The 10278-nt window shown below is 36.8% G+C and overlaps 1 protein-coding gene and 1 non-coding gene across 2 annotated transcripts; both read right to left on the reverse strand.

The window, feature by feature from the left end:
- Positions 1 to 3686: 3686 nt before the first annotated feature.
- Positions 3687 to 3815, reverse strand: LOC129404044 (U11 spliceosomal RNA). Its single transcript, XR_008629652.1, has one exon. It is a non-coding gene; the product is annotated as a U11 spliceosomal RNA (small nuclear RNA).
- Positions 3816 to 6564: 2749 nt separating this feature from the next.
- Positions 6565 to 7605, reverse strand: LOC101540559 (olfactory receptor 4K15-like). Its single transcript, XM_004609527.2, has one exon. The coding sequence runs from the start codon at positions 7537 to 7539 to the stop codon at positions 6565 to 6567; it is 975 nt and encodes a 324-aa protein (XP_004609584.2). The 5' UTR covers positions 7540 to 7605.
- Positions 7606 to 10278: the final 2673 nt, after the last annotated feature.

Here is a 10278-nt window from a genome sequence, read left to right on the forward strand (position 1 = left end):
GCAGACAGTACCATTATTTATCACTGTAGCACTGTGTCTATACAATTGCAAATAAAATCATCTTAATGTTAAAGCTAGCCCTCATGAGCACTGAGAATACCTGATTAACATGAGATAAAAAGTCATTTAATGATGATGTCAAAAGTCATAGAATGAGTGAGGATTTTTGTTTTCCCTTTTTTTCCCTGGCTTTGGCAGTCACACCTGGTGATGCTCAGGGGTTACTCCAGGCTCTGAACTCAGGAATCACTAATGGATGTGCTCAGGGGGCCATATGGGATAAAGGGGATGAAACTCAGGTTGGCAACTGGCGAGGTAAATTCCATATCTACTGTACTATTGCGCAGGCCCTTGTTTCTATCTCTTTTTTACTTTTCTCTCAAATGCTATTTGTTTGGTTTGTTTGGGGGCCATACTTGTGATGCTCAGGAGTAACTCCTGATTCTAAAGTCAGAAATTTCTTTGACAGTGCTTGGGGGTCTGTATGATCTATATGCCAGGAATAAACCTAGGTTAGCAAAGTCCAAGGCAGTGCCTTATCTGCTACACTATCTGCCGGTCCCAAAATGTTATTTTAATATGTAGACTTTGTACACATTGAGGTATGCCATTACTCATAAGTGATAAATGTATTCCCTTCTCCTTCTCAAAATAGTCCTGCTGAGATACAATTTTGTAATAATAATAATATATATTTCTTTAAACTAATGATAGTAGATAAACTAACATGTATTATGTAAAATTAATGATATTCAAGAGTAAGTATGAATTAAGTATGAATTTCCTATTTTACTATACAATTCACTGTACAGAAAGACAGCTCTATAATTGGTATCATGAAATAGCAAAATTAACTGAATTCATAATCCAGAAGAAGGTATTAATTTTTGTCACTTTTACAAATTTCTTTAAAGTGGCTGCACAATATATGTCACATCTGGAAAATAAATAATTGAATATGTCAACATTCCAGTGTGCTGCATTTAATTAAATAAGTATCATTCAATGCTTGTCAAAGAATCTGGTGGAATTTTTTAAATATTGGTATAATTCTCTATCTTCATAATAAATGACCCTGAATCTTCCTATCTTATTACAAACTTTCTCTCTAGGTCTTCTTAATTCATGTTTTCTCAAACAGACAGTTTTGTTAGTTAGATGTCATCATTTTTGTATATGGACTTTTATTTGGGCAATGTTTAATTTTGTATTGTAGTGTGAATCCAAAACAACAAAACCCTATTTCATAGCCTTTGAGACAGATGTGTTATCTATTTTCCATTTTTACTTATAGAGCTCATTATTTTCTCTAATTCTCTATAGCAACGTATATTTCTTTCCTTTTTATATTTATTACTTTTGCTGTTTTATAATATATTCTAATTTCCTAGTCTATTATAGTTGCTTTTATAGTTTATGCTTGAGTGTCCTAAAAATATTCTTTAAAATTTTTTTTTCTTTTTTTTTAAATTTTTTAAATTTTATTGAATCACCGTGAGATAATTACAAGTTTCCATGTTTGGGTTACAATCACACAACGATCAAACACCCATCCCTCCACCAGTGCACATTCCCCACCACCAATATCCCCGGTATACCCCCCTTTCCCACCCTCCCCCTGCCTCCATGGCAGACAATATTCCCCATACTCTCTCTCTACTTTTGGGCAATATGGCTTGCAACACAGACACTGAGAGGTCATCATGTTTGGTCATTATCTACTTTTGGCACACATCTCCCACCCCGACTGATTCCTCCAGCCATCATTTTCTTTTTTTTAAAAAAAAATTTTTATTAAATCACCATGTGGAAAGTTACAAAGTTCTCAGGTTTATATGTCAGTTATACAATATTCAAACACCCATCCCTTCACCAGTGCCCATATTCCACCACCAGAAACCCCAGTATACCCCCCGCCCCACCCCCTACCCCCTACTGTATAACTAATGAATTTCACTTCATTTTTTCTTTACCTTGATTACATTCCATAATTCAACACAAAACTCACTATAGTTGACATAACTCTCTCTCTCTCTTTTTTTTTTCTTTTTCCTTTTCCCTTTTTTTTTTTCTTTTTCCCCCTCATCTCCCTTCCTGCGCCTCATAGTATGGTGTACGCCACGTCGCGTCGGCCAGCGTGGGGCTTTTGCTTAGTTCACAGTCCAGAGGTGGCTGCTACATTAAAAACCTTCAATATTTCAACAAAAACTTACTGTTATTATTTGGAGTTTCCCCCCCAAGTCAGACCTGTTCAAATGGAACCGTTTCACATTGCTGACAATTATAAATGTTAAGTCGCGAGGACGCGGTCGCGTCCGCGTGGTTTTGGATTTCTGTATAAAGCCCAGGGAAAATTCTGCCAGAAATTACATAGCCCAGCTCACAGTCCCAGTGCATTGCTGTAAGAAGTCTCTGAATTCAAAGTCTTTAGGTGCAGAGGGTCCAATTCGCGCTCAGCGGCTCCGGGTTTATCTGGGCTGAGGGTGTGCCGGTTACGCCCCCTTCCCATGAGTTCCTGGGAGCCCCCAAAGTAAAATCCGAATACCTGTGGGTCTGGAGTCACAGAAGATGGTGCCGCCAGCCCGCCGCTTTCCGTGCAGGAAGACAGGGTGGGGAGGAAAAAAAAATCCACCCCCAGCAGCACCGAGTTGTAGCCCAGTTTGGTGTCCCAGTGCATCACTCTCGGGTGCTGCGCTGGATGCCCGAATGTGTTACATCTTTGGAATCAAAGTCTTTCGGTGCAGAGGGTCCGATTCGCACTCAGCGGCTCCGGGTTTATCTGGGCCGAGGGCGTGTCTTTAAAAATTTTTATTTAAATTAAATGATATCAATTTATTATGAAATTATCAAAGAAAAGTAAACATAAATTATGTGTGATATATGTGATTATTAAAATATGTGCATTTTGTGCATTATGTACTTTAAAAATGTACTCAAACATTTAATAATATAAAACTGGCAGAATTTCATATTATTTATGAAGTTTATATAACAGTGCTAAACTAATAGCACAATATTGTGCTAATTATAAATTAATTCACACTTTACAACAAGACATATATAAAATTTTATACTTATTTTACACATTAAAATGTCTATATGAGATACTTATTTTATGGATGATAAAAATAAGTGATAAGACTTTTGAGGAAGTGACAGAGTGTTTTCATATGTTGGAAACCACTGTTTATTTTTGCCCATAATGCCATAATTTTGAATATACTACTGTCTAGTGTAGTCTGTAACAAGTGCAGAAAATTTATTTCTCCACATATTTTTCATATCTCTTTTCAACTTAGAAAATAGGAAATACTTTATTAAGTGAGCAGTTAGACTAAAGATGGCTCTTGCATTTTTTGCACCATTATTGATGCTACAACAGCATGGGGTAACTAAGTCACAGTTCACAGTTGCTCACAGTTGGATGAAACAAAAGAAATAATAGAAAACAAAGAACATTTCTCACAAGTGCTGTATACTATATAATGAATTGGCCCTGTGAACTAATCTTGGAAGTTTTACTTTGTCCTGAAGTCACCTTAATGTTGATATTATAAAAATACTGTAGAGAACTAAACAGTGGCAGGCAGTATCTCACTACTGCTCTAAATCCTTTCCTTTACTTCCACTGACATATTTAATCATCTCAAAAATGAGATACATTAAGATTCTTATCATTTTCTTTCTGGGATGTTTAAACCAGTGATCACCAGTTACCAACCACCAAAAAATTATGCTTCTGAAATATCTTGATGTCAATTCCACATGTAGATCAAGTTGCCCTACACATGCCACTCACGGAAGAAGCCCTTTGTTTTACAGATTCTTCCCATTTTCACACAGGAAGGGTTTGAAACAAAATGATTGAATAATATGGGGCTGGAGCAATAGCACAGCCGGTAGGGTGTTTGCCTTGCACGCGGCCCGACCAGGGTTCAAATCCCAGCATCCCATATGGTTCCCTGAGCACCGCCAGGGGTATATCCTGAGTGCAAAGCCAGGAGTAACCCCTGTGCATCGCCAGGCATGACCCAAAAAGCAAAAAAAAAAAAAAAAAAAAAAAGATTGAATAATATGCCATACACAGAAATAGTGATGACAGTCAAAATTTGAATTCAGGCAGTCAGGTTGCCAAGCTATACCCTTAATCACTATTCTATTCTACTTCTACATTTTAGAATACGTATATGAGGAAACAAGAAATTATTATCCTATTACATTGTAACCCTAAATTGTTTTTTTGAGACACACCTGCTTTTTTGCTGTTGTTAATTTTTATGTTTTATCAAAAGAAGTACCATTGAGGATATTCAATCAAGTTTTAGTTTTCTTTCTTTGTGTTTTTTTTGGGGGGTGCAATACCCAGATGTGCCTAACCCCCTGTCCTATAGCTGTGACCTAAGATTTACTTTAATTAATTATTTTATTTATAGCTGTATAACTAAGGCCAATTTATTTTATTTTTTACGTAGGAAAGAACAATGGTACTCAAGTGACATTCACAAATTGAATAGAGATTTTATTGCTGTACACCTATCATATTTTGTCATTAGATCAGGAGCATTCGGACTATAAGCCATACTGGGAGAAAGAACTTACATAGCTTTTGTGGGACCATTGACATCATTAATATTATTTCAAGCTTAGAAAACAAAAAATGTCCAGGACAAATTGATTCTATAATCCACAAAACTTATGAAATTCTTCTTCCTCCATTTTGTATGTTCCTGACGCTTGGTTTGTCTTACAACTATAAGCATGACAGTAATTTAGTTGCTTTGTGTTCTTGCGGCATAAATGATTGTGCAAAGAACTCAAGTTCCCTATTGAGTCTAAGTCCTTATTTTGTAAGATTTTCCCTAATTTTGTCTATAGCTCTGAGAAGTATGCAGAAAATTACATTTCTGCACAGATTACAGAACACATTTGGCAGAAATGCTTCAAAGGTATGCTTCTGTGGGAAAAGCATACCAAAAGAAACAAACAAGTGTGCCAAATCCACAATGAAACATTGTGTTACTAGCATAACACTATAATACATAAAAACAGTGTACATGAATAATTCAGAATTTTGAAGATCTTTTACTTAGTAGAAAGTTTAAGTATATAAATGTAGTTAGACACTCATGTACATTTATTCTTGCTTCCAGTTGTTATATCCATAATAAATTGACACCATCCAGCTCAAACAACAACTTTATACTTTTGCAGTAATATCAATATATAATTCCTTTAAGGCATACTGAAAATGAATATTAAATCGCTTAGACTATAAAAACTAAAGGAGAAGAAGAAAAATAGGAAAAGTTTTTAAGACACTGAGAGAGAAAGAAATAAAGTAACCTGTAGCAGCAACTCTTAGAAAACCTCAGTTTCTTATTAATAACTGAGAGATAGGTGATGAATATCCCCAACCTCATTTTAATGAGGTTCTATCATTTTCTAGATATTGTTAAACTAGAAACATATTATGAACATGAAAATACTCATATAAAATTATCATATCTAATAGATCTTAATATGATAAAACTACCTTTTCTGAGAAAACATGAATCATGACTCAGAGAGAGAGGGTTTATGCTGATTTGGGATCCTGTCATTATGATGATACTGAATTATACCACAATTTTTAAAGTTTTTCAGATTATTTTATAAGTATTAAATAGAAACATTAGGGCATATATGTACATATATTATTATCTATTATCTATTAGTACCTATTAGTATCTATTAGTATCTATTAGGGCATATATACATATATTGTTATCTATACATGTATATATGTATATATCATATATACATATATTATTATCTATTATCTATTAGTATTTATTAGTATCTATTAGGGCATATATATATACATGTATTATTACTACAACATTGCAACTAAATAGGACTATTTTTGAGGGAGAAAAAAAGTATTTATTTGCAATTATAATTAAATGGCGTTTCTCAATATGTACAAAGTCTACATATTAAAACAGCATTTTAAATAAAAAGAGGTAGATAGAAATGCAAAAAAAAACTGGAGGAAGATATTTTAAAATTAGCAAGATTTGGGGCTGCAGTAATAGCACAGTTGGTAGAGGGTTTGCCTTGCACACGGCCAGCCCAGGTTTTATTCCTAGCATCCTATATGGTCCCCCGAGCACCACCAGGAGTAATTCCTGAGTGTATGAGCAAGGAGTAACCCCTGTGCATCGACAGGTGTAACCCAAAAAGGCAAAAAAACCCCCAAAACCTCACTGTCATCACATTGCTCATTGATTTGCTCAAGTGGGGGCTCTCTAAGAGGGAGGGAGAAATCGAACCCGGGTTCAGTCACATGAAAGGCAAACACCCTACCTGCTGTGCTACCGCTCCAGCCCCATTGGAAAAAAAAAGTAAAATTAGCAAGATTCATTCTATGACTTTTTACATCATCATTAAATGACTCTTAATTCAAGTTTCTCAATCAACATTTCCAGAAGTTAAAATGATTAGCGTTAATGTCGAAGTGACTTTACTTACAATTGTTTAGACACAGTGATATTATATAATTACAATAATAATGGTACTGTCTGTTTACTTTGTTTCTAGAAAAAGAAAATTTCTTATGAGTGTAGAAACCTGACCAGGCTTCAGGTATCGACTCTTCAGTTTTGACATAGCTGACTTCATTTCTTTATTCCTTAGAGTGTAAATAACTGGGTTTAAAATGGGAGTAAAGATGGTATAGAACACAGCAAGGACTTTGTCCACCGAATAGCTGCTGAAGGGCCACACATAGATGAAAATACATGGTCCGAAGAAAAGCGTGACCACAGTGATATGAGCGGTCAGTGTAGAGCGAGCCTTGGCCATGCTGGCAGAGGAGCGACTCCTAACTGTGATAAGGATCACAGTGTAAGAGACAACCAAGAGAAGGAAGGAGCTCAAAGAAAGAAAGCCGCTGTCTGCAACTATTAGTAAGCTGATAACATAAGTGTCTATGCAGGCCAACTTAGTCACAAGAGGGAGGTCACAGAAAAAACTATCGACCTGATTAGGACCACAAAAGGGCAAGTTAACAGTAAATGCCAACTGGCTAGTAGTATGGACAAAGCCAACAAACCAGGAGATGAGAACAAGGGTGATACACACCCGGCGGTTCATGATTGTCATGTAATGGAGAGGCTTGCATATGGCGACATAGCGGTCATAGGCCATGCACACGAGGAGCACCATTTCGCCACCAGCAAACTGATGAACACAGAAAATTTGGGCCAAGCAGGCATTGAAAGAAATTGTCTTGCGTTCAACTAGAAAATCTGAAAGCATTTTGGGGGTAGCAAAGGAGGCAACACACATATCTATAAAAGAGAGGTTTGCAAGGAGAAAGTACATGGGGGTATGAAGGCGGGAATCTGAGGTCACAGTGAGGATGATGAGAGAGTTTCCCAATAGTATTGCTAGGTACAGTACTGAAAATATTACAAACAGGAAAGGTTGTAGCTCCTTGGAACTGGAGAGTCCCATTAATACAAATTCAGTCACCCGAGAATAATTTGTTTCACTCATTGGCCTCCAAAATGATTTATTGTGAGTTACCTATAAAGGAAAAAGACAGATCAATAAATAAAGTGTGCTTAGGTTTTGATGTCCCTATTCTGGTATTTTTTTTTGACAGACCCCAACAGTGCTCAGGGCTTCTTGATGTCCCTGAGTTCAGAGATCACTCTTGGCAAGCTCAGCAAAATACGTGGAGTGCCAGGGATGGAATTTGGTGGGCATTATATAAGGCAAGTCAGACTCGCTGAACCATCTCTCCACCCTTTCTGCATTCTTATAGATTCTAGTTTCTAACCAAATTTATGTTTATTTGTAGGTATGCCAAAATAGAATTTATGAATCCACTAGCTAAAAATAAACTTCTACACTAAGTAAATTTTATATTTTAATGTAACAAATGTAATGGGAGAGGCTGGCAAGCTCCTCGTGGCATAATCATATGTCAAATACAGTAACAATGATGGGTCTCACTCCCCTGACCCTGAAGAGCCTCTAATGTGGCACCATTGGGAAGGACAAATAAAGAGAAGCTGCTAAAATCTCAGGGCTAGGGCGAATGGAGATGTTACTGGGCCAGCTCCAGTAAATTGTTGATCAACAGGATGGCAGTGATGCAGTGAATAAAAATGAAACAAGTATAGCTGGAACAGCATAGTAAACAAAACTCTTTCAACAATACAATTATTGGTAGGTTGATAGAGAAATTTTCAGCCCACACATAAAAAATGTAGCTATATAAATCTAAAAATCTATGCAATTTATAATAGAAAATTCCAAGTACATATCCAAAATGTTGTTTTTATATCACTGAATTCTAATATAATCTACAGGGGAAAGTATTTCTTCCCAAAATAAGAATTCTTAATAAGATGAATACATTTGAATTCTCCAGAAAGAAACAGTTTTCTACAAATTTAGCATGCAAAATATAGGACAGTAAAGACTTTTTTTTATTTAAGTAAAGTTTAAAGACAGATAATTTATAGCATTAGAAACTAGACTAATGGTTTTCTTGAATATATAAAAGGACAGAGCAAAAACACTTCCAAAAGACATTTGTGTCTCTAAGTTCATAGCACTACTCAGGATAACAAATATCTGGAAACAACCTAAGAGCCAAAGAACAAATGGCACTCTTGTTAATTAGTATATTAATAATTTTAGGATATATAAATTTAATTAGTGTATAAATATTTATTTATTAATAATATAATAATTAAGATAGCACTTTTATATAATTCTTATACACTACAAGAAATTGTGGTGTATATATGTCACTGTCACTGTCACTGTCATCCCGTTGCTCATCAATTTGTTTGAGTTGGCACCAGTAATGTCTGTCATTGAGAGACTTATTGTTACTGATTTTGGCATATCCAATATGTACGGGTAGCTTGCCAGGCTCTGCCACATGGGCTCGATACTATCGGTAGCTTGCCGGGCTCTCCGAGAGGGGGTGTATATATACACAGTGAAATTCTACTCAGATACAAGAAATAGGAAATCATGCTATTTGCCACTACCAGTATGGAACTGGAAAGTGTCATGCTAATGAAGTCAATCAGAAGGAGAGGAGCATGACTTCTCTCCTTTGTGAGTTATAAAGAAACATAGGAAGGAGCAATAAATGGCCAAAGGCAACAGAACATGAAAACTGGTCTTATGAATTTGACCTTGCCTAGGGAGTGGGCAGGGGAGTGGATGGGAGGAAATTTAGAACATTGTGGGAGAAAATGGATGCTCTGGTGGAGGGTGTGGCATTGGAACATTGCATGCATAAAACTATATCACTTATGGTGCGGTCATCACACTGCCTCAATAAAACCGAAAAAACAATGAGTCACAGATGAGTCACTGTAAGGGCTTTTTGAATGCTGGCAATATGATGTTTCTATAGATCAATTCTGTTAATACTGGCTTACTAGAGTGACATTACCACCACCACCACCACAAGAAGAGATTCTTTTTCCTTTCTCTTTATGAGTTATAAAGACCCTCGCCTGCTGTAGCAGAAGTTTGCTCCAGCACACTTGTCTCTCTATTAGTTAGTTTCTGACATTGGGTCTTTACAAAGCTATCTTCTGGGACTGGAGCGATAGCACAGCGGGTAGGGCATTTGCCCTGCACATGGCTGACCTGTGGGTTCAATTCCCAGGATCCCATATGGTCCCCCGAGCACCACCAGGAGTAATTCCTGAGTGCATGAGCCAGAAGTAACCCCTGTGCATCACAAGGTATAACCCCCCCTCACAAAAATAAAAGCTAACTTCTTCCAAAATCTAGAATTTTGGGGAAAATAGTTACACATATTATAGCATGAGCAATTGAGATTTGCTTAATAAGTAATTAGTAAACCACTCTTTTAATCCCCCCACCCCTATCCCACCAGGCTAGAGGCTATGGGTATTGCAGGAGAAATTTTGATTGACTCCAAAGTAGAAACAGTAACAAGAAGTCTCACTATGGAGATGTTACTGGTGCCCTCTTGAGCAAATCGATGAACAATGGGACGACAGTGCTACAGTGCTACAAACATACTATCACTGTTATCACTGCATCACTATCATCCTGTTGCTCATCAATTTGCTCAAGTGGGCACCAGTAACATCTCCATTGTGAGACTTGTTACTGCTTTTGGCGTATCGAATACACCACAGGGAGCTTGCCAGGCTCTGCTGTGTGGGCGGGATACTCAGTAGCTTGCTGAGCTCTCTGAGAGGGGCGAAGGAATTGAACCTGGGTCAGCCA

The sequence above is a fragment of the Sorex araneus genome, chromosome 3 (genome assembly GCF_027595985.1).
Source record: "Sorex araneus isolate mSorAra2 chromosome 3, mSorAra2.pri, whole genome shotgun sequence".
Classification (NCBI taxonomy): Eukaryota; Metazoa; Chordata; class Mammalia; order Eulipotyphla; family Soricidae; genus Sorex; species Sorex araneus.

Bases quoted from the DNA above. Each gene is read 5' to 3' on its own strand.
- LOC101540559 (XM_004609527.2), bottom strand. From the start codon at position 7,539: ATGAGTGAAACAAATTATTCTCGGGTGACTGAATTTGTATTAATGGGA.